The sequence below is a fragment of the Haliaeetus albicilla genome, chromosome 20 (genome assembly GCF_947461875.1).
Source record: "Haliaeetus albicilla chromosome 20, bHalAlb1.1, whole genome shotgun sequence".
NCBI classification, from domain to species: Eukaryota; Metazoa; Chordata; class Aves; order Accipitriformes; family Accipitridae; genus Haliaeetus; species Haliaeetus albicilla.
The window spans coordinates 10,839,666-10,864,271 of record NC_091502.1 but is presented as its reverse complement, the minus strand read 5'-3'; the positions used below and the strand labels follow the sequence as shown (position 1 = coordinate 10,864,271).

The following is a 24,606-nucleotide window of genomic DNA, read 5'->3' as shown; positions in this document are numbered from 1 at the left end:
AGGGGTCTTAACTTTTTGGAGTGTTTATTCCTTTTCTGAATGCATAAATCTTATCTTGCCTATCTCAGCAGCTGTCATCTTATTTCACTGGTCAGGAGACTATTTTCATACAGCAACATTTTTCTATCTAAAGTGGCAAAAAGCGAGGTGAAAGGCAGAAAGCCGTGGTCTAAATGATATAATATTAATGACCTATGTATAAATATTTCTTCTTAGTGTTCTCACAGGACTCAACCAACCTTCCTTCCAAACAGATCATAGAGTTTTACATACTTTATTTCCTATTCCCATGCAACCATAGTTTTCAACAAAGAATGTCCTGAATGCCTCAAAATAGCTAACTAAAATTAATCATCTGGGAAAACACTAACTACACCCATGTACCAGATACAGCATGTAAAACAAGGTCATTAGATATCCCTCTTGACTGTAGGTCAGAAGTTCCTCAAGTCCTGTTCTCAGAGCTGGCTCGAGATCCAGTGCAGCAACATTAGATTAATACAAACAAAGATCAAACTTCCAATCTTTTCTGACTATATCAGAACAATTTTCAGATTGTAACAATTTTCAAATAAGGGTTGGTACCTTCCATTGCAGTCCTCTCCCAGCATGGCCTTTGGTTTCTGAGCATTAGTAATACAAACGCCTAGCCCAGGAGCACAAAACTTATTTACAGTGTGATCTTTTACCTTGGTATACTGTCCTACCAACCTATATCTATACCATGTTCAGTTCTATCTGTGGTATGTATTGTAACTTTTCAGCCACAATTATTATTTAGGTGGGTAATTAATATTTTGAGATGCCTTTTAAAGTGTATTACAGGCTAAAAATGAAATGGACAGCACTATTCTGAAGACCTTTTCTCTATAGCCTATCAACAAATACTATTTGAAACAGTTTGAAAACTGGTGATTCAGTTTGCAAGCCTCAGACAGAAAATGAAATCAATATATAATTTTACAACTACATTTTTTTTCTTAGGTGCGTTCAGTTATAAGAATATACATACTGGACACCAAATCCACTGAAAAGAAGTGAAGGTGATGGGCTGTAACAGGACCAACACATGTGACATCTCCTTTTCCGCACAGCAGTAAAGGAGCATGGCAGCCCAGTGCCATGTCCACTCATTCCATTTACTATGAATGGACATCTGCTGTCCTGTTCCCATTTTTCAGTGGAAGTTTAAATCTTTCACAACATTTTTTTTAGTGAATGCTCTGCTTTTTATGGAAAATTTAAATTCTTTCAGGGGAAAGGTAAGTGGCTAAACCCTAAACCATTCAAGTTTCAGCTGAAACTATTTGAGTGCCTTCCAGGTGCTGCAGCTTGGATCATCACTGTGCATTTCATCATCCCTAGGACACTGTGGCTGATGTGTCACCTAAAGGAAACCAAGCTATAATGCAAGAGGTGTACATTCCTATAGGAAAATGGGAATATGAGGCACATATTCCCATGGGGGAACCATGATGACAGCTCAGCATCAAAGTATTTGATTTTCAATGGGCATATTTCAGATTTATTTTTTTTCACACAGAACAAAAATATTGCCTTTCCTTTTTTATAGGGAAGGTCTGTAATTTAGGAATATGGTTACTGGGATTTTTTTCTATCTTAGTTTCAATTAGATTTTGCTAACTTAGGACTTAGGCTGTTACCTTGTAGATGTCCAGGAATCCACACTGATGGTCAAACCGCGTGTAGAGTTCGTTCAGCATGCTGATAACTTGCATGGGCGTGCACTGCGCGCAGATAGCAGTGAAGCCAACAATGTCCGAGAAAAGCATGGTGACATCATCAAACTTCCTGGCCTGAACCTGCTGCCCCTGCCATAACTGCTGAGCCACTTCTTCAGGGAAAATAGAAATAAGGAGATCTACTGTTCTCTTTTTCTCCTCTTCCAGGGCTTGGTGTGTGCATTCTAGCGTTGCCTTCAGCTTATCCATTCGCTTTTTCAAGCCATCCTGGGCCTTTGCCTGCTCCCCAACCAATATGACATCGCGAGTAGCATCATGGATAGGTATGTCCGAAAGATGGAGGCCTCGCCCCATCAGTTCATCCAGTTTGTCCACACAGGGGGAACCCAGAAACAAAATTGAATTTGATTCTGGCACATGAATCATTTGTCCTTTGATTTCCATGACCTGCAAAAATAAAAATAGAATTTAGAAAAGGAAAAATTAGCTGATAGGTGTGGATCCCCATTCTACTTTCCCCATCTTTCCTCCATCAGCTAAAATAATAAACTGTAGCCTTTTATACAGAAGCCTCTTGCACTCACCTATTCAAGCAATGAGACTCACACAGTCTACTCACCAAGGTGAGTCAGAAAATAGCCTGTACTGACACAAAAGTACTCCCAAGTCAGATGTTGGATTCTATTTCAACCCAATTAAATAAGAAAGCAACCACAATAACATGTATTTCTCAGAATGGTGTGTAAATAATGCTTCTAAATCTTGCTCCTGGAAGGTACCCGGCCTTAAAAGCAAATTCCAGGGCAGGTCCTTCTCTGTTACTTAGCTATAAATTATAAAAAGCAAAAACTTAAAGGGAAATGACAGCTATCTGAAAGGCAGTTAGTGAAATGGTGAATTAGCTTCCATTCTTTTTCAGCAAAACAGCTACTAAGTCAAATGTGGCCATGTTATAGAAGAATCAAATAAGAACAGATATGAGAAAGAACTCCATAAAGTAATGAATGGCATGGGAAAAGTGTACCGGTGCTCCTATTTCCTATTTGCCTTCTCATACATGCAGCAGAGTTGAAGGCTGACATTCTGTTAGAGTCTGCAGATTTCTTGGTGATATGGATTCATGTAATTCGTATTTGCAGAATAGAAGAAGGAACAGTAGGAAAGGAGCAGCAGGTGGTTCGTCACACTGGTTTATAGATTTTGCATTTGCCTCTCAAATGGCTAGATGTTTTGAGTGCTGTCCAGTGGCTGTTACCTCTGGCTCCATGAGGCCCTGGCTTGTTACCTCTTGCTCCATGATGGCAGTCAAGCACAAAACTATCAGACTGAAATGGACATTGAAAACCAACTGTAATGATATATTTGACATTTGGGGCTACATACAGTCTAATTTTTAACTTACTCAGGTCACACAAAAGTGACTGTTAAATACTGCAGTAGGACACTTCTCACCTGAATATAGCATTTAAAAAACAAAACCAAACAAACAGAAAGCTAAGATGAACATGTTTTGTTTGAGCAGAAAATAATTCAATTGGATAAACTGGATGTCTTTGTAAATACAGCCTGCCATGGCCTCTGCCATGAAAAACATTGTCAATGTTTTCATTCCAGGAATGCACAAAGACCAGGGCAATACTGTGCTAGGTGATCTAAAGAAACCACAGCCCTTACCCCAAGGATCTCGTAGTCAAAACAGGCACGATACAAAAACTTTGTGCATCTTAGCACAGTTTTAGGCACCATAATGCCTTAAATCTGTATTTTTCTATTCCACACAATCTCCAGTCTCCTCCAGTCACCCTTTCTTTCATTGTGTAGGCATTCCCTCACTCTCACATGATTCACTTTATCATTTAATCCTCCTTCCATCCATTATCCTTCCAAGTAAAATAGGAAAACCTCAATCAGAAAATCCAGAGGTGTCTGTACTAATGATGTGACTTAAGCACCCTGAGTCCTGGAAGATGCTGCTGCTGAGCTGACAGCTACCCCTACATGGTACTTTCCATGTTTGGGAGAGATGTTGGGAAGCTCCTGTTTCTATTAAGGATTTCTTACGTCAGATAATACGCTGTCATTGCAGATCCTACTGTCAACATGGGAACTGAGCCTATCCTGTCCCCATGCCCCTCTGCCTCCATACCGCACCCTGCTAGCAACCTGACAGATGTAACTTCTGATGTCAGCCTGAGAACTCAGCAAAAGAAAGTAAATGAAAGTAATTAAAGTTGACAATTTTCCTAATTTATGTTCCCGCACACCTACTAATATCTACATTTCTAAGCCTGATTTCCTCAGCTTCTTTCTGGGACAGCCATCTCTGTGAGAAAGCTAGTCAGCTACCCAGATGGGCAGATTTAATGCTCCAAGACTAATTGTTCTTTTTAATTTTTAAAACATATGGGTCCCTGCTCAAAACATAAGGGAAATAGGTACTTTCTTCATGCATGCAGCCTCACGCTTTCAAAGGGCACATATGAAATTGTTTTAACTCTGAAGTACAAATTGTCAAATGTGAAATACATGGTACAGCATTTTTAAATTCTCTTCTTATTTTGTTGCCCTTTGCCAGAGAGTTCTGTGCCTAGAACTTCACTGGTGTGCAAAACAAATGTATCTCATATTATCACTTCTCTCTTCCACTGTCAGGTGAAAACGGTGTCAGCTCAGGAGGAGAAAGTGTGACCACAGACCCTTGCTGAGCCAGCCTAGCCTGGGGGTGGGCTGCTTGTCAGCAAGGCCAGGCACCTGGCTTGGAGCCATGTTTCTTCCATTAACCTGCTGTGAGACTAGAAGAAAATTAATGCATCCCTCTGTGCTCCTGCTTCGCCTTTGTCAATTTGAGGTGTTAAACTCTTTGATGTGATCTCTGTCCTTGTGGATATATTGTGTCAACCTTCCCCTCGTGGATTCTTCTCAGCAAACACTGATTGAGTGAATAATGTACTAAACAGCCACTCTGGAGTCCTCTGCTCTGCTTCTGGGTAACCGCAGGCAAATTATCAACTCTGAGTGCTTATTTGGCATTTCAGCACAGCAGGAACAATGATATTGACCACCCTGCAACACACTTTGAGACTTATGTGTGAGAAGCAATAGAAGACACAGACAATCCTGTAAAATGCCTAACTAATAATAACCTGTTCTTCTGCTCAAGTGAACTGAGCCTCTGCTTCAACAAGGTTGAGGGGTTTTAGAGCATTTTCGGAAACTTTTGCAGACATAGTCTCCAGCCAGCTGCTAGCCTAAATTTTAAAACAGCTGGATTCACTTCTCTGACTGTCCTGTAGGATATATGGCAGTGTCTCAGCAAGATATTCCCAAGTATTTGAGCAGTCAGGGGCTTAGGGCATTTTTTTAGCACTGGACAAGGGAACAGGACACTTCAAGAAAGAAATGTAATGACTCTGCTTGTCATGTTTCCAGGTGACACATCTAGAAAAAGGGCTGCAGGTGTGAAGGACAACACTGGAATTAAAAAAAAAAATCTCTTAAATTGGAGAAATGGGCTAAAAACAGAATTCAAAACAAGGGCAATGAATATGCTCAGGCAGAAATAATCAGGTGCAAAAAATACAGGCAGGCTAACGGTTCCTAAGAAGATGGCCCAGAGTCTACATGGTGGAACAGATGAATGTGAGCCAACAAGTCATGCTGTCACTAAGAAAAAAAACACTATACAGGACTACCTAAACAAGAATATAGCTTGCAAAACACAGGAAGTAATCCTTATGCTCTGATCACTAGTATTCAGGCCCCAGATGGGCAAATCTGTTCCTGTTTGGTATAACAAAGAGGTGGATCAACTGGGGAGGCTGGTGAAGAGCAATGAATGTGATGAAAGGTCTAGAAAATATGACCTACAAAAAAAATCTGAAAAAAATTGATGGTTTACCCCAAAGAAGAAAAATCTCAGGGTGAGGATATGAAACTCTTCAAATACACTAAGAGCTGATGCAAAGAGGTCAGACTGTTCTACAAACCCAGTGGGAAAAGCTTTGCAGAAAAGGACCTGGCTGTCGTGGTGGACACCAAGTTGAACATGAGCCAGCAATGGGCCCTTGTGTCTAAGGCTAACAGTACTCTGGGCTCCATTAGGAGGAGTGCTGCAGCAGGTCGAGGGAGGTGATCCTTTCCCTCTGCTCAGCACTAGTGAGGCCACACATGGAGTGCTGTGTTCATTGCTGGGCTCCCCAGTACAAGAGAGACATGGACATCCTGGAGAGAGTCTAGCAAAGGGCCACAAAGGTAATTAAGGGACTGGGGCATCTCTCCTATGAGGAAAAGCTGAGCGAGTTGGGCCTGTTTGGCCTGGAGGAGAGAAGGTTCAGGAGGATCTTATCCATGCACATAAATACCTGAAGGGGGTGTGCAAAGATGATAGAGTGAGGCTCTTTTCAGTGATGCCCAGGACCAGAGGCAATGGGCACAAACTGACACACAGGAGGTTCCCTCTGAACATCAGGAAACACTTTTTTTACAGAGGGTGACCAAGCACTGGCACAGGTTGCTGAGGGAGGCTGTGGAGTGTCCATCCTTGCAGATACTGAAAAGCCGTCTGGACGCAGTCCTGGGCAACTGGCTCTAAGTGGCCCTGCTTGAGCACGGGGTTGAACCAGATGATCTGTAGAGGGCCTTTCCAAACTCATCCTTCTGTGACTGTGAAATGAACAAGAATTAAAGGGCTCAAATTGGAAAAAAAATGTGTTTCACGTAGGATATTCTTTTATTCATAGGGACAGTGAGAATGGAAACATCAAGAGGTGAGGAGCTGGACTCTCCATTACTAGAGATTTGTGAGACCTGCCAAAGGTGATCAGTCTTGCTGGGAAGCAGAAGAATGAACCAGTGACTTAACAGAAATCTAGGTGGAAACAGGAAGGAGAGAGGTAGGAGGTTATCACTTTATCTTCAAACAGAAACTACACAACTTATTTCTGGGACAATTAATGTAGTGCAAGTGTGGATAGTGTGGAATTCTTTGCTTCACTCACTTTACAACTAAACTAGTTACTCCTCTTTTTACAGGCTACAACAGAAACAGGTGCTTCTGGAATAAAATTAATGTAATCTGTGTGAGATGTCTAAGCCAGGGTTGAATGAATCATGTCCGATGTGTAGAAATACCTACATTTCTCTGTTGTAAAGGGAACACAAGGCTTGGACATAGATGCCTACGCTGGTCAGATGAGTCTTCACCCTATCAGAATAAACTTACTTCACAGCAGTAAAGATATTCCTGTGTATTTAAAGACACCTAAATGCCATTATATAACTACATTAGGGCAAGTACAAGTGTAAGTCCTCTACTGGTCTAACAGATTTGTATTTTAAATGTTCCAAATCTCAATTCAATTAGTTAAACAAAAACTTGGTATGCCTGTAAAGTTAACCCTGCTCTGTGGTTGGCTGGCCACCAACACAGGCAGAACACAACTCTGACCTTAAACAGAGAAAAAGGAACAGCCATTACAACCTCTCCAATACGCCAGCTCTGCTTGTGGAGTGGGATAAGTCAGAGCCACAGCCAGCAGAACTAACTGTGGAGAAAGATTCATGCACATAAGAAAAATTCATATTCAAATGAAGCCCTGATTCACTACCTTATCTGTAGACAAATAAAAAAGTATCTAAATTCAATATAAAAATCATAACAACACACCAGCTTCCATTACACCTATGTTTTATTGAAAAAGCTAAGAGAAATATATATCATCTCCACAAAAATGAAAAAATATTTGTTCAGTCGATGCCTAATGCAATTGAATAAACTAGTCAGCATTTGCTCAGCACAACTCAGGATGTGCTTGGGTTCTTACAAATGTATAACTCTCAACATTTGCTTACAGGTTTGGATTTCCAGCTCAAAGCATTGTCAAAGGAACATTATTCCACACAGCAGCAAAGTGACTGTTACAAATTTCCGGTTATTTACAGAAACCCCTGGGGTGTTACATAATGTGCAACTGTCTCCAGACCAAAGTGACCAAATTTAACATTTTCTGTACATTGTAGACACCTTGTAAACACAGAATGGCAGCATGAATATTGCAGGGAACCCACCCTTAGGAAATCCAGAACTTTGGTGGGAATACATTCATATTCTATAACATAAAAGAGAGAAAGTGATAATGAGAGAACCATTAAAACCTTTCAGTTGTAAACTTGGACCTCCAAAGGGGTTTCTTGATATCAAAAGAGTAAGGATGTGGCAGATTAAAAGCAAACAAATTAGGGTTACATAGGACCTTCTCCACATGAAGCATAGGTATGCATGGAAAAACAAAGCATGAAGTCATCTGTAGGTAAATGTGAAAGGGGAAGAGGTAAAGGAGATGGCTCTATCCTTAGCACATTAGTCTGTCAAAGCAACTAGATAAACAAAACGAAATTGTGGATTACACCTGAAAAGATCGTGATGATTTAAAATTTCTCCTTTCTTGCTTCAAGACATAGAAATTGCTTTTAAGATGGTACTCCATACTGCTCCTTGGATAAGTCCAAGATAAATCTAGCCCCGAGGGATAAAAAACATGGGAAAATGATTCCTTCAAAGGAACCCCTTTCTTCACAATGTAGCAGAGAGCCATAACTCAACCCTATGTGTGCCTGAGTCAGTTTCCCTCACGGATGCTCCCAAGCAGTGGAGTGGGTGAAGGCAACATGACAGATGGGGAGAGCAGCCTGACAAGGTGCTGGTGCCAGGCTGCATGGCACAGCGGAACAAAAGGCAGTTGCTAAAACAAGAGGAAGAAACTTACCAGTGTTTCCAAGATCATTTCAAAATCCCTTTTAAAGTCAACACACTGAGATGAGATTGGATTTTTTTCATAAGTACTTTCATATACTTAAAAACGATCTGTCAGGGTCCTGAAGGCATGATTGGCCTGACTGTCCCTGCCCAGTCCCCCGGGGCTTCCCCCACCCTGCCCACAGCCCAGGACCCCATGTCAGCCGCGGGGGGCTGTCAGTCCCTGCCTCAGCGATGCTGCAGTAGGACGGATCTCCAGCTCTCGCAGCCCTGCCCTGCCCGGCCATAGGCCCGCACCTGCGGGTCCAAGGCCCAGCCCAGTCTCGGCCTTTCCCCATCCACATCCTCAGGGAGGTGCCAATGCCTGGTGCTGGGGCTGCCCCCAGGCTGTCCCGCTCCTGGCTTGGGCAGCTGGGACGTGTGCTTGGCTGCCAGGCCCTGCCTGTCCACCCTGGGGACCTCCATGGCTCCTGGCACCCGGGGAGTCCTGGCCCCAGCTGTACCCTGACAGCATCCCAGAAAAGATTTTACTTAAAACGCCTGTCAGAGTTCAAGGAGCATCTGGACGATGTTCTTAGTCATATGGTTTAGTTTAGATAGTCCTGTGAGAAGCAGGGAGTTGGACTCGATATGATCCTTATGGGTCCCTTTCAACTCAAGATATTCTGTGATTCTATGTTCTTCTTTTCACTGCAAAATCTATTTAATCCCTTAAGACTGCTTTCAGGTTGCACGCACTTTCGTTAGTGCTGTAGATTTTTAGGTATCGATAATACATCTCTCTGCTGCTTTATTAAAAGCCAGGATACCCTATACAGATATACTGCTGTCACCTTACTCCAACAACACAGTTACAAATTTACAGCATCAGGGTTAAAAAAAAGTTTGTATTTGTCAGGAGCAGAGCAGTGAAAACAATTTTGGGGGAAATGCCCATTTGTTTAGCCTAAGATCTTTCTCTCCAATGCTCTAATTAGATTGCTTCTGGCAATCGGGTGGAGCTGGCCTGGCTCTTCATGGATGGTGGGGTTTCAAAACGCTAGGATTTCTGCCCTCTACCAGTACACAGCACCTGAAGTTACAGACTGTAGGAGCCTCATGCAACTTCTTAGTGAGATTCATATTCTTGACATAAAGTTTGAAATGGACAGGAGGATTAACTGCTCTGAGAAGCTGCAGATTCTAAGAATGTTCCAGCTTATGGGATATTTCACCATTTTTTCACATAACTTTGAGTCAGCCAAGAGCCTGTTTTAAAAAACTCCTGAAAACCAGAAGCCTTGCTGCTTGACAGAAATGTGAGAATGGTGGTAGCAATAAACATGCTCCAAACAGGAGGTCCCCAAGCCACACACTTGCATTAATTTTGCATTTGAAATAAAGAAAAATGCATTTTTTTTGTGCTTACGATCCCACACAGTTTGATTACAACAAATAATCAAAGTGTAAGGGAAACTTCCCATATTTAATATTCTCCCTGTGTTTATGAAAGACAAATGGAAGAGGACTACACTACATTTTCAGTGCATGTATGTTAAAACACTACTTCTTATTTTAAGTCTTTCCTGGGAAAAATAAATGGATTATTTTTCTTGCATTTTTCTTTCCATTTTAAAAAACAGGTGGAGACTGAGAAAACAAGAATGTAACATTTGAGAAAGTCATTAAAGCCTTCTGAAAAGTTGGTTCTTCAGTTCAAACAAATCTCCATTAGTCTGACAAGGCAGTGAGGGTGGACGGTGACACAAATGCACATTCAGTTTGCCAACTTCACAGAGGTAAAAATCATGCTTGTTACAATAAAGTTACCTGAAATAATTATGCCCAATTAATAGGTATAGTCTCTAATACAATAGTTTTGATGTCTTTTTCTGCACCTGCTTATATTTTAAGAACATTCATATGCATTATCATTTATAATATCTTCTATAATAGTTATTCCTTGACTTCCAAAGGTTTCTTCTGTGCATGCCTCTTACAATGTACTTAGTCAAAAGAAAATCTTGTAGATCCTGTAGCAAAGTTATGAGCCTCAAAACAACATATTTTGCTTTTGGTGGGGTGGGGACAGAGGGAAGAAAGAATCTGTGAAAAAAATGAAATTGTGGTTTCAGTTCTTGATTCCTGGAGAGAATGTGAAAAGCCCACAGCTCCTGCCCCAAAAGCAGGTCCAAGGGGCTGTACCGCAGCCTGGCCCCCAGCTAGGTGGGTGTTCGTGGGGGTAAGCTCAACACACATAATGGCGAGTCTCTGGTTTGCCACTGGCTTTAATGGCTCCCACGCTGGTCCTTACCATGTTAGCCTTTACACAGACAGCTCTGAACATGCTGAATTACAAGCAGAAAATTCCGCTTCTGAATAAAAGATAATGTACCATCATTAAGTACCTTTGTCTGCTCGAATGCTTCTTTGAAACCTCGTATCACTTTTTCTTTTTTAGAAACATCATAATGACCAGCACCCAGAGCAAGATAATGCTCAGCGCATTCCACTAGACCCAATTTCACAAAAAGTCAAAGCATCTGCAGGGAAATCTTTTTATAATACGTCTAATGTAAATTAATAAGAATAATTTAAGATAACCTTTAAGTTAAGACATTTTGTTGTTTTAAAACAAACATTTAATTTTATTTTTACCTTTTGTTTACATCACTTCTGATTTGTTTTGAATTATTTTAGAACAGTTGAGTTATGCAACAACAGTAGTAGCTGACTGAAAGACACTAAAGATGGGCTCAGTCTTTTTTTACAGCTGAAAGTTCATCCTGTTCCATACATCTAGACCTCTTCTTATTTTTTTGGTACAGCTGCCATACAGCAGTGTGAAGTCATGCCAGAGCTAAAAAAAAATACCAAGGGCTGAAACTCCCCTGGAGACCCTACTCTGAACTGGGCCCTTTTTTTCTGTACGTTGTGCGAACACACCAAATCACACCTTTGCTTTTCTACTAAGCTTACACTGCAATATTCTCGACTTAACACTCAGGATAATGACAGAACTAAGATCACCAAGACTATCTATCTGGTTAAACATAAACGCTCTATATATTTACATGATCAAATCTCTATCCCATGCCTGTAAAAACCTTTATAATTGACAAATATTATTAGTCAGTTTGTTAAAGACCAATTTTTTTTTTTATTTCTATCAATGTCAACCAAGCAAGATTACAGATGAATGTGCCAGTACACTGAAGGCAGTGGAAAGGCTTCCATTTTCCACAGTGTTGTTACTTTTTTAACTAGTTCCTACTCTTGTCACCACAAGATTTGCGCAGGTGCACAAATCAGTGTTGCACCCAGTCCTTCCACTAGCAGTATTCAGTTCCTAGCAAAAGCTTCTTGTTTGAACATGATCCACCTCAGCTGCCTGAGATGACCTGCTAGCAGGAAGTACTCTTACTCATTCTGTGATATTCCTTGATAAATATTTCTCTTTCTCAGATCCAGGTTAGTTTGTTTCTTTGTGGAAATGGTATTTGCCGAAATGCAATGAAATGGTTAAATGAGAATATACATTTATTCAAGAGAAAAAGCAGGCAAAGAGCAGCAGAAGCAGCTTTCCCCTTTGATCTGTGTGGAACATACATATAGCAACCATTAGGAGATGTGACATTTCATCACCAACCTAGGTATCTTAAAATTCCTGTGATTACAAGATCTCTTAGCCCATGCACTAACTAGCTTGCAGACATTCTTCTCCTTTAGGACTTAAAGGCTCCAACTCTTTCACTATTTCATCTTAAGTGTATAAATCAGCTCCAAATTCCTGCCAGAACCACACCAAGGAAACTGATTAGATGTGCAGTCTTCTGTTGGTATTTTAACTTTGTTTTTCTCTTTATTATCCCATATATCAAGTACTTTTGCATCTTTGATATAAGACTCTATCATTAGAATTTGATAATAAGATTAATCAATTCTGATCTCTTTGTGCAGTATAAATTTTCAGAACACCAGGAGAAGAAATTTCTTCTTTTCCCAGTCCAATCATTCTTAAGTTAGATATAATTAGAAAGAACCATTCTACCTCTCACCAAAGTCATTGTAAATATACCCAGCTGGTTTTAGTGGGAACTGTACCAGGCTTTTAAAATTAAATTTTCCGTATTTTTCTTTAAAAGGTTTAATTTCTTTCAGTGTGTTCAAGACACTACATTACAGCATTAGGAGACCTTTCATCCGTAACTTTCTATTAGCTACCATATTTGACATGTACCAGTAAAAGACAATCTTTATGTGGAGTCTCTTACAGGCCATGTTAAAGACCTGAATTTGGGAAGAATGCATTGGCCTGGTTTAGTAGTTCCAGGTTAAGGGTGTCATTTTTAAGAAATTCTACAATGTATTTATTTTACAACCCATCAAGAAATGAAAAGCGAACAAAACATCAAAATGCCTTTAACTTAATTATAAATAGAACATATATAGAGTGTGAGAGGGAACAGCCAGATACACTGAATATTCACACTTCTCTTTGCGTTAAAATATGTTTAGCTTCCATTTTTGTTCACTGTGATTAATTCATTTTTCCTTGAAATTATAACAAAGGAAATTAAAATAGTTAGGTGGAAGGTGGTATTTTAAAACCAAAACGTGGTCTCTGTTGCCCTGATTATCCTAGCACAAATTAAAGAATGCAGCTAAAGCAAGTTGTTTCAATGACCCAGGCCGACAACAGGAGAGAAATAGGAAGTTGACCCCAAGGCTTTAGCTGCTCAGCGTTGCTGCCTTGGGGCCACCAAAGCCTGGAGGGAGGTTGGTGGGATGGGGCAAGTGTGAGTGTGATGCAAATGGGAGGCCCAGCTGTTACAGCAAAGAAGGAAAAGGGAAGTGATCAGTCTAAAAATGTTGAGAACTGCCTTAGGAAGTGCCTCACTCAACTTGCAGATTTCTGTCATCAGATATCTCAGGGGAGGTTTGCACAACTGCTCAGTACTTGCTGTGGGTAGGCAGACCAGGAGCCAGCCCAGCCCCAGAAATCACAGGACCCTCCCAGCACAGTGCTCTGCCTTGGCTGAAGCACCCGGCTGAGAAGCAGAAAATATTTGCTCAGGCACAGCATGATGCTAACACAACTACCTTGCTTTTGGATAAGGGCCAGCTTACCCAGGATAGGCCGAGAGACTCAGTGGAGCTAATGAAAAGCTGTCTGTACGCACATCAACAGGACCAACTTCATCCAATTTATGCAAATACTGACCTGCAGCTAATTTGGAGCTGTGAATTCCCTAAAGGGCAGAGCATGTGATCAGCTCCACAGTCTTCAGCATTTTGACTCCTATGATTCTTTGAGTATTAAAGCCTTTAAGCCTAAAATCCTGATTTCAAAAGTAAGTTTTAAGAATAAGATCTAGATGCCTTTCAAAATTTCACACTTTGTGTATCTGTTCCCTTTGGAAGAGTCAGAAGCACTTTCCTTCACATTCATGACTGCTGAGTCCCCCATACTATTGACTGGGAAGTTTTTAAACAGTTCCTGGAGTATTGTGTTGTAAATATACAAAACCAACAACAACAAAAACAAACACCAAACCAAAAACATTATAAGGAGATGCTGCTGAGTCTAAGTGTGTGAAAAACTGAAAAGGAATTCCTTCAGGAGCTAAAGTGATCCTGCCACTGCTGAGAGCAGGGCACTGATTATATTTCTGCTCCACATTCAGCAGCATCAGCTTGTATCACATCTCAACAAAGGCGGTTAAACCCAACATAACACTGTGTCATCTGATAGAAATATGAAGCTGTGTGCTATATTTGCAAAGGCAGTAGATATTTACATGGCATGCATTAGCCAGGAAGGGGCTTTGATAAAAGTTTTCCAGACATACTCAGGCTAGATGAAGTGCTGTTACTGCAAATGGAAGGGGCTGATGGCCCTCCCGCTCATCACATTGTTTGAAACCAACACCACATCTGTATTGGGTTTGTGTGGCAAGGTTTTGGTAGCAGTGGGGGCTACAGGGGTGGCTTCTGTGAGAAGCTGCTAGAAGCTTCCCCTATGTCCGATAGAGCCAATGCCAGCCAGCTCCAAGATGGACCCACCACTGGCCAAGGCCGAGCCCATCAGCAATGGTGGTAGTGCCTCTGGGATAACATATTTAAGAAGGGGAAAAAGCCTGTGGAACAGCAACTGAAGCCAAAGAGAGGACTGAGAATATGTGAAAGAAACAGCCCTGCAGACACCCAGGTCAGTGAAAAAGGAGGGGGAGGAGGTGCTCCAGGCGCCGGAGCAGAGATTCCCCTGCAACCCATGGGGAAGACCATGGTGAGGCAGACTGTCCCCCTGCAGCCCATGGAGGTCCACAGTGGAGCAGATGTCCACCTGCAGCCCATGGATGTATGGAGGTCCACGGTGGAGCAGATATCCAACTGCAGCCTGGGGAGGACCCCACGCTGGAGCAGGTGGATGCCCGAAGAAGTCTGTGACTCCATGGCAAGCCTGTGCTGGAGCAGGCTCCTGGCAGGACCTGTGGCCCCATGAAGCAAGGAGCCCACACTGGAGCAGGTTTGCTGGCAGGACTTGTGACCCCGCGGGGGACCCATGCTGGAGCAGTCTGTGCCTGAAGGACTGCAGCCCGTGGAAGGGACCCACGCTGGAGCAGGGGAAGAGTGTGAGGAGTCCTGCCCCTGAGGAGGAAGGATTGGCAGAGACAATGTGTGATGAACTGACAGCAACCCCCATTCCCCATCACCCTGTGTCGCTTTGGGGGGAGGAGGTAAAGAAAGTTAGGAGTGGAGTTAAGCCTGGGAAGAAGGGAGGGGTGGGGGGAAGGTGTTTTTAAGATTTGGTTTTATTTCTCATTGTCCTGCTCTGAATTGACTGGTAATAAATTAAACTAATTTCCCCAAGTGGAGTCTGTTTTGCCTGTGATGGTAATTGCTGAGTGATCTCCCTGTCCTTATCTTGATCCACAAGTCTTTCACTGTATTTTCTCTCCCCTGTCCAGCTGAGGAGGGGAGTGATAGAGCAGCTTTGGTGGGAACCTGGTGTCCAGCCCAGGTCAATGCACCACAACATCCAAGGGTGTTATTGTAGAAATACAGACCCCTAACACTGTCCTTAGCTGTAATTCAACTTTTGCGGCATCATCAGCAAGCTTTCCCCAGGGACTGTCCCCTCCTCTTCTCAGTCCCTGCTGGGTTTGTTAAGGACCCTGCCTGACCCTTGGTCATAGGAGCAGGGGGGCTCCTTGATGTTCTTCCTTCAACAGAACCTGAAAGAAAAAGGACCCTGCCTAGAATCTCTCATGAAAAAGACCCCATGAGAAGAGCCTAAAAGAAAACAGATTCTCTTCATGGAAATTAGTTTACCTCAGTTTATCCAGTTTTCACCTGAAAATCTGCAGCTTTCTGTGGTGATGATTCACCATAAGGCTAAGTTTTATTAAGCATCTGTAGTACCTACTTTCTCTGGCACATGTGTTTTCATTAGTTGCAGTGCATTTTCATTATTTATTTGGGTTTTGCTTTACATGGCCTGTCTTTGACTCATGTAAACTTACATGGTATAGGCTTATTTCACTTACATGCACAGACACACTTAAATACCCACTTCCTTCAGCACAAGTCATGATCTACTTGGATGCAACAAGCAATGAGGCCAATGTTGGGCCTAGTAATACACAGTTTTATCTTAAATTATTTTGCACTGATACCAGATATTGCTAGAGAGCTGCAGTGCACTGTAATATGTAGATTTTTCCTACACATTTACACTGGAAATCCCATCCTCTGTTCTGAGCATTATCCATTTATGTTTTGTGGTACTTGAACTAACACAAACATAAACCCCAGAAATCTTGCCCTAGTTTTCAAATATAATTTGCAATATTTGGCTAGACATGGTGTCCTCCAGAATGTTTAATTTTTATTATTTTATTATGTTTCATAATCACTTAAAAAAGTATTAAGAGTATATAGAGAACTTGAAGGAATATTAAATGTTATTGCACTATCAAGGTGACAATTCTATGAAATAAAATTCTAACCCTAAAAATTACACTGGTTGATGTGCTAGGAACACAGAATATAGGACCTCAGCTTCTCATGCATGATCATATGATTTATTTATAACATTAAAACAAGTAAAAATAAGCCAATTCTCCCAAATAATCTATTCTTGCACAGTATTCCATCAGAACAATAATCACCCCCAAAAGAGGGACAGTAAAATTTAGCAGTTCTTAATCACACTGCAACAGTCTTTTGATTTAAATCAATGGGTTTATTCACAGATCAGTTGATTTCTTTAAAAGAAAAGGAGAAACTATTCTTGTATTCACCGAGGAAATGAGAGAAAATGATTACCCAGCTTCAGGTAAGAGAAAATGGCACAGAAAAGCAGACTGATGACTGCATATTTCTGTGTTAAGACACAAATTCTTTCACAAGACAGTATGTTACCTTTTGTTTAAAGAAGTTTTCCAACTGCTTTAAAAATGCATGGCTCTCCAGGAAGGATGGTCCCAAACTGTAGCAATGAAAAGGCCTAATCTGAAGTCGTATGAAGTTAATGGGGCTGCTGTTTCTGACAGCAGCATGCTCCAGGACAGAGGATCACAAATGAGTGGAAAATCCCTCCTTTCTCAAATGATCAAAATACATTCATCTCTTATTGGAGGAAACAAAAGATTCCAGGTTATATCTACCAACATATACTACAAGTATAAATTGCATCAGTTTATTATAATAAATGGGAACAGTCTGGCATAAACAACTCTCTGATGACATTTGTGATTTGTCAGTCATAGCTAAACAGTGTAACTAGCCATTTTCCCCAATTTCTTCCCACACACGTTTGTGAAAGGAAATAACACCCTTTGCTCAACAGGCAAGAAAATAAGGCATTGTTTACCAAAACTCATTTTAATGTATTAGTGACTTGTGAGAAGATGGAAGAATGAAATTTCCTTCTCTCCTTTCTGCTTTGGTCAATGGCCCCTCAGTCAGTCTAAAACATCTTTGTATTTCACACACAATAACCCAACTGAAATATGTTAAATGACCACAAATTACCAAGGCACTTCAATTACATTTAAGTCCCCAGAGTAAAAATCCTGACCTAGTGAGATAAATGGCTAAACAGCCAACTTCACTACGTAGAGAACTACACTGCAGCTTTTCTGTACTATGAAATTATATACTATTTGAATCTTGATGACCATATATAAAATACACCATCCCTGCTTACTCCAAAGGTTCACAACATCTTAATGCTCGTATTTCACAAAAGCAGTTAACAATTGAAGTCAACATAAAAATTAAATCAAGGCTTATTCTGTGAAAGCTTTCCAGAGATCAGCTTCCATATGCCCAGAACTGTCTTGCTCACTTTAGATCACCAGAAGCCTAAATTCTGCAGAGCTCGGTCACATCTGAGAGTTTCATGTGTGTAAACCACTGAGGTCAGGAGAATTGTCTTGGATTCACACAAGAAGAAATAACAACAGCATCGCTGTTTCACAGTGCCTAAACATTTAACATGTTACATCAGGACATTCTTGTTGCACAAGTTAAAATTCCTGATTTTGTATTAAAATCAGGTCACACAAGAAATGAAAAACTTTAGAGATGCAAGATTGTTCCAGATATTTTAGTTTGTAATAGAATAAATCTTCCAGAAGCAACTGTAACATTGAAGTTCGTTAGTAAAACAACCCGCAAATTAATTCCTCCGGAGTGAGAATTGAAATCTGGCAATATATCTGGGGAATATATTTTAAACTTCACAATGTTTCATATTTGGTGACAGTTTCATATTCAAAGCTGTTGTAGCCACACAGTTCCAACAATGCTAACTTTAGCAAGCTGTTCAGCCACCCTCAAATACAGTCCCCCCTGAGATAAGACTAATAGATGTATCCTTAATACTTAAAGAGTGACAGTAGCTGGTCAAAAATATCCAGGCAAAATATCTTTTTGTGTCAGGAAATGATGATTCAAGGAAAGCAAAACATTTCATGGGTATACATTAATTAAACCAAAGGATAAAACAAAATATGGACTCAAATTCAAGACTCTTCAATTCCATCATGAGTATAAATAAAGTGATAAAATATAACATGAATGGCTTTTTTGAAACAAACACTTTCAATCTTATTGAAAGAAAAATACTATATTCTGAAATCTATGTTTGTCTCAAAATTTTGAAAAAACAGGTTAAAGTTTTAATTTTTGAAGGAAAAAAATTGTGAAATGTCAAAATTCTCTCAGATTAAGGAAGTTGCCAGTATGGGGTACTATACCCTGAGCTGTAATTAACAGAAACAATTTCCTCTTCAGCAATTATATTCAAAAAAAGGTGGCTATGTGATACAACACTAAAGTGATTTCCCCCTCTTTGTCTTCATTTTGACTGCTGTACATCTACACAGGTAATATCAGACCATATTTTTCTTTCTTAGACCAGCAAATGTTACGTGCCACACTTTCTCATGCTGATGCTGCTGTGCTATTACTCTCGTTAAACAGGCAATTCCAGGAACAGCCTGTCTTTGGCAAGCTGTATCAGCTTTACACACTTTCTGATGAGCCAGTCTGAATTCCTAACACAGAAGTAATGATTTTCCTATGCTTATTCATACATCAACCTTGGAATACAATGTATTCTTTTTAAAAAGAGGTTGATAATATATTTGGTACTGGCACTGTGGTAACACTACAATTACAGTAGTAAATTTACTGTATTAGACTAATCCATGGTCCTACACTCCTGCCCACTGTCTGCTACTGACCAATACCAGACACCCCAGACTAAGTTGCTAAGGCTGCTGATGTATTTTGTGGGTGAGGAGAGGTGCTTGGTTTTATGGGGGTTTTTTGAGTGGGGTTTTTTTTTTGGGGGGGGGGGGGTATTGTTTTTTTCTTCTGAGAGCTATCTTGAGGAAGGCTAAAAAGCTGCTGCTTGAGGTGAGGAGGAAGAGATCAGGACTTGAAAATGATCTAGCTAGAATGCCAAATACCCCAATATGGGATGCTAATGACAAAGTCACACTGGGAGCTCTGAGGCAGCAAAACCAGAACTTCTCTCCCATTTAAGCAGCTTTGCTGTGAGAGGTTCTCAGCTTTGCTTCAATGCAGCTCATTTTTGGTATTCTGTAATCTGGTTCTGATTTAGCCACTAATTGCTTTCCCTTTCTTATAAAACCAGATAGAGAACTCCTCAATGGGATTACTGTTGTTAGTCTTTGTTCAACTGTGGGAGTAAAGAGTTTTTACTCTGGCCCATAGCATTAGGGGTTTCCTAATGCCTTCAGAGAATCTAGTTTCATCTCTTTGGTTACTGAATCCTCCAAGTCATCTGAGGCAAATTTCCAAATATCTTCTCTTTCATTATACTGGTAAATCAACAACAATCTGCTGTCTGTATCATCTGGCAAAAACATCTTTAATCTGGAAAAGGAGCTTGCTTTTCTAATGCTGTTCAGTCATTACACTTGTCTCCAGCCTGCTTTGATTCTTTTTTCCTTCTTTCCTGTCATTCACAATAAATGGCAGCACTTAAACCTAACAAAATAAGACTAAGGACTAAATAAGAATAGTAATCCTAGTTTATATACTGTAATCTCTTGACATTTGATTTTAACATGATTTTTTCTCTCTTCCTTTTTTTCTTCTTCTTACTAGTTTCTGGTTTTCCTCTTAAAGTTTGGCTAGTGATTTCAGGAAACATCATATTCTCATTTTCAGTAGTACAAATTCAAAATAATGCCCACTGCAGTAACCCAACTTATTCCAAATGTGCAGCAGTGTAATAAAGCAGCACTGGATTTATAGCTGCTTCCACAAATTGACTCTGTTAACTGCCATCAAACTTGATGCTTTTTCCTTCCTTCATGCAAAACGCAAAAGAAAAAGCTTTTTTTGCCAAGTTTCAGTTTGATTTTTCTTAATCTTTCTTAATTTTAAGTGCTCCAATAAATATACATCTATTTCAGAACTCTGACATTTTACAGGATTCTCCTACTTCTTTCTAATTCCAATTGCAGAACATGGAAAGTTTAATTTGATGGATCAGAAACTAAACCACACAAGAGCTATTGCTTCTCTAGCCAGAGATTCTGTTTTCGTTTACTCTAAAAAAAAACAGTCTAATCTGCCTCCAAATGGATACAGGCTTCTAAAAGAAAGGTGGTCACAAGTACTAGAATGCAAAAAAAAAAAAAAAAAAAAAAAAATTTAAAGTGAGAAAATTACCAAATTCTCAAAAGCAACTGCTTCTGGCCACTGAGACTGCAACTTTTTAAAAGAAATAAAATTTCATGCGATGAAAATTAGGGCCTTTCAAATACTTCACATTCAGCACCCACCATCACACCAGCATATCTTGGTTCCCGTATCCACTTCTTTTTAACCTTATAAAAAACAACAGAAACACAACATTACCCACAATGTTGTGTCCTATTAGTGGATTAGAATCTCATCTCATTAGTGAAATGTTCATAATAAGGTATATGAAAACAAAGACCAGAAATAAAATTCACTTCATCCTTCCTCTTGGGTCTGGAAAGACTGCTTTATTCATTTACAAAGAGAAGACAAAATTAATAAAATGGATTACTATTTAGAAAGAGTAAATATTTTTCTGTGTTTTAAATTATATGATCTGTAATGTAATTTGGAATCAGTAACATTTATTCATTTTCAGCAGCTATGACTGTTTTATTCTGTTCTGCATGGAAGAGGAGCAGGTTCTACACAGAGAAGAGCATATATTGTCTTTAAAAGAAATTTGAGTAAAAAAGGATTAAATACAATAGAAGCTTCATCCTCATGTGGCTAGGAGTCCCTTCCTTTCAATCGTGGATGATTCAAGACTATATTTAATTTGTTTTCCTAATCTTCCAGCATAATTCCTCCTTTTCTGGAACCTACACAGTATCAAGTGTAAACAGATACACTACTAAAATGTAGTTTCTGACGCACATGTACAACTACATAGCAAATCTAAACTTGGCTTGATCATCTTTTCTTGCTGTATGTTTGTGTATCTTCCTAAAGCAGCCTCAGTAATTACTGACATCATGTGGCACAATTATGGACTTCGAATCAAAACAAAAGGCAGCAGATTGCAATAATTTTAGATGGTAATGAATCTAACATTAGATTATCAGAACCCTAATGAGAACCAAGGTGGTTTGAAATGGCATGTTCAAATCAGAATTAAATTTTGTATTCCTTTTTTAAACATGAATAATTTAAACTTCCTGAAAGTGTTATAATCTCTAAATGACAAGGTGTAATGGCTCTTGCCTCACAAATAACATATGAGGTGGGACATACATGCTTAATCTATGTTGCATGAATTCTTGGGACACGTGTATACAGATGAAAAACAGACAGATTTTTTATATATATATATATATATATATATATATACAGAAAGCTGCCAAAATATAAAAGAGGAGCCAAGCACATAAATCAATGCCCCCTTTAGCTATTTTGCATATCAGAACTTATGAGAACAAAATTACATTTTTTCCTCTTTTATTGTTTTAATATATTCCAGATTTCTAAGCACAGTCTAAGCATGGTCCCTTCTTGTTTGGAAAAAACGCAGCAAAAATAAGTATGTCAAGGGTCATATAAAAAATCCATGCCAAGTCCGTTCTTGGCTCTAAAATGTAATAACTCAGATCACCTCAGAGCTCCCAGATTATCACAGCACCCTCTCAAAATTGTTTTTCCATAAAGTTAAACAATATAAAGGCTCCTTCCAAGATTTTGTATTAAGACTCTCCCCTCTGTCTAGAAAAGACCCTCTCCTTTTCTGTTTTCTTATAGCTATAGCAGAGAACATTTGTTATCTCAACTACAACTTTTTCAAGCCAAAATCCCATCCTCAATGCAACTATAAGCATGGGAATTTTGTCAGATTTTGCATTTCTTCAATCTGTTATCTTCATATTCTTCACTTTCATTAACCATGAGTTGTCTAAGATTCAAATTATGTGTTTCTATGTCTTCTATCTATAGCACCTTGTTGGTACTATAAATAATAAACAGCCCCTTGTGTGCTTCTAACTTTAGGATCCAACCCTTCAAACAGTTACAATTCTGTCAGCAGTCACAACATCTAGGACAGTTAAGCAACAAAAAATGAGCGATGGATAGCAATACATGTCACTTTGTTGCTATTTTAAAATTTCAGGATAAAAGATGAAAAGCCCCAGCCAAATAAAAACTTCTTTTTTTCTGGGATACTGTACCTTTCATATCTATTAGAGACTACGATATATTCCATCTGCTTCCATACATAGACTGAAAAAGAAGTTAATACTGGGAAAGTCTTATTGATAGAGCCAATTATATAGTACATTGCCTCACTAACAAGAAGCACGAATCCAACTGGGATAAATCCTTCTCTCATTTATACTGATCTCTACAAAAATAAGCCCATTGAGTCAATGCAGTTAGACCAGATTTACAGCACTGTGATTGAAAACAGAACTCTTCACTGTCTTGGATGAGTGAAAGAGGATTTGGCAGGAGAAAAGAAACAATCATGAAGCAAATTCCAACTCTCTTCTTACTGGAGAAGTCTCTCTGACTTCAATGGAAATAGGATCAAGCCAGCATTCGTGCTCGATCAAACTGCTCTTTTTTTCATCTAGTAATTATTGCCATGTTGTCTGGAAAAAAACAGTTATTAAAAGATTATAAATGTTCAAAGGAAAATTATAAAATATAATCTCTGTAGCCATAGAAAAGGAACTATTAATTTTCTTTAAACTAAGTCTCTTTAAAAACCACTAATGAAGAAAAAGAACTGCTAAAAGAACAAATATACTTTCTGTCAGATGCTAATACTGTTGATAGTTTTCCTCTTGGCTGAACTCTGAAGGTAAATTTGTACTTAGCAGATATAATAAAGCAAAAATGAGAAATTATATCATTACTGTTAGCCAACCATGTCCAATTTCATACTAGTTTCTATCCAGCAGCAAGTATGTGCCCCTTAAATTAAAGAAATTAAGTTAATTTGGCACAGCCTGTAGAATGTCTTTTTCTCATAGGACAATGCTGAAGCCATCTATTCCATTAGACAAGAGGTTTAAAAATCCAGAGACTGTTGCATTTGTAGTTCAAATTGAATAGCCAAATTAGGGAGTTAAAATGCATGACAACATGGAGAATGTCTTTTAGTAGCCTGCCATTTATAGTACAGACTGCATGAAGGGAACTGTATTAAAATGTACATTCCGATTTTATTGTAACATCCCTTAGTCATTCTGTTGTTACTGATTTACAGAACTGAACCAGGCAGTTGGTTTTCATCAGCATACGTTTTCCCTCCATTCTACAAAAAGTGTAGCTTGAGAAATGATCTACACAAAATCATTATCTCTGTTATCTCAATTATTATTGCTAATTAACCAGAGAGAACTAAAAGCCAGCTCCAAAGATTTTGACACCTAAAACAGGACTTCAGCAGCATTTGGCACAAGTCCTAAACTGCAACCTGAAAGGTCTCACACAGTGGTGAGAGACACGAAAGCTCCCTGAGCACCACCCTGCTGCCCCTAAACACACTGTAGGTGCCTGCATACATGTCCCAGAGGTGCTCTGTGGAGGCCTGTAAGCAGCCAGCCTCCCACCTGAGGTATAACATAAGGCAACAAAGAGCAAAGCCCAGCCTCTGCCCCTTCAGAGGTCTCATAGGGTGAGTCTTCTTCAAGTACCCTGCTGTCATGGACAGCACTGATTTCTCATTCACAGGCACCCCTACTTAAAAAGGTAGCAGTGGTCTGCATAGTAGTCTAGCTGTAAATACACTTGCCAGAAGAAGAGATGCGGGCCGAAGCTCTCATCAGCCCATAGGTATTACATTCACATCTGTCTTCGGGACAGGATTCTGTTTTCTAAATCCTGTTCAGGCTCCAGCTCTCCTCTTCTTTCCCTGATTTATGCCTTCTTTTCCAGAAAGATGAGGCATTTCCAACAATACCCTTGCAGTCTGTATTTCCTATGACTTCACAGCAATGAAGGTCTCATTCCGGACTCCTCTCTGCTGCCTCCTCCTGCGAGCCCAGGCACCTCTCCCAGGTCTGCTCTCAGTCCCCTTCAAGAAGAGAGGGATGTACTACCTAAAGTTAGATGCTTTACTGCCTCTTTCTCTTTTCAGATCGGGCCTAGGTTTTCAGTCCT

General features: G+C 39.8%; 1 protein-coding gene across 1 annotated transcript in view; it reads right to left on the bottom strand.

Annotated features, from left to right (window-relative positions):
• GUCY1A2 (guanylate cyclase 1 soluble subunit alpha 2) overlaps positions 1 to 24,606 on the bottom strand; it is a 177,357-nt gene that overhangs the window by 82,041 nt on the left and 70,710 nt on the right. Inside the window, exon 5 of the mRNA XM_069808272.1 lies at positions 1,665 to 2,150. Within this exon, the coding sequence (XP_069664373.1) occupies positions 1,665 to 2,150 (486 nt within the window). The remainder of the gene's footprint in view (positions 1 to 1,664; positions 2,151 to 24,606) is intronic.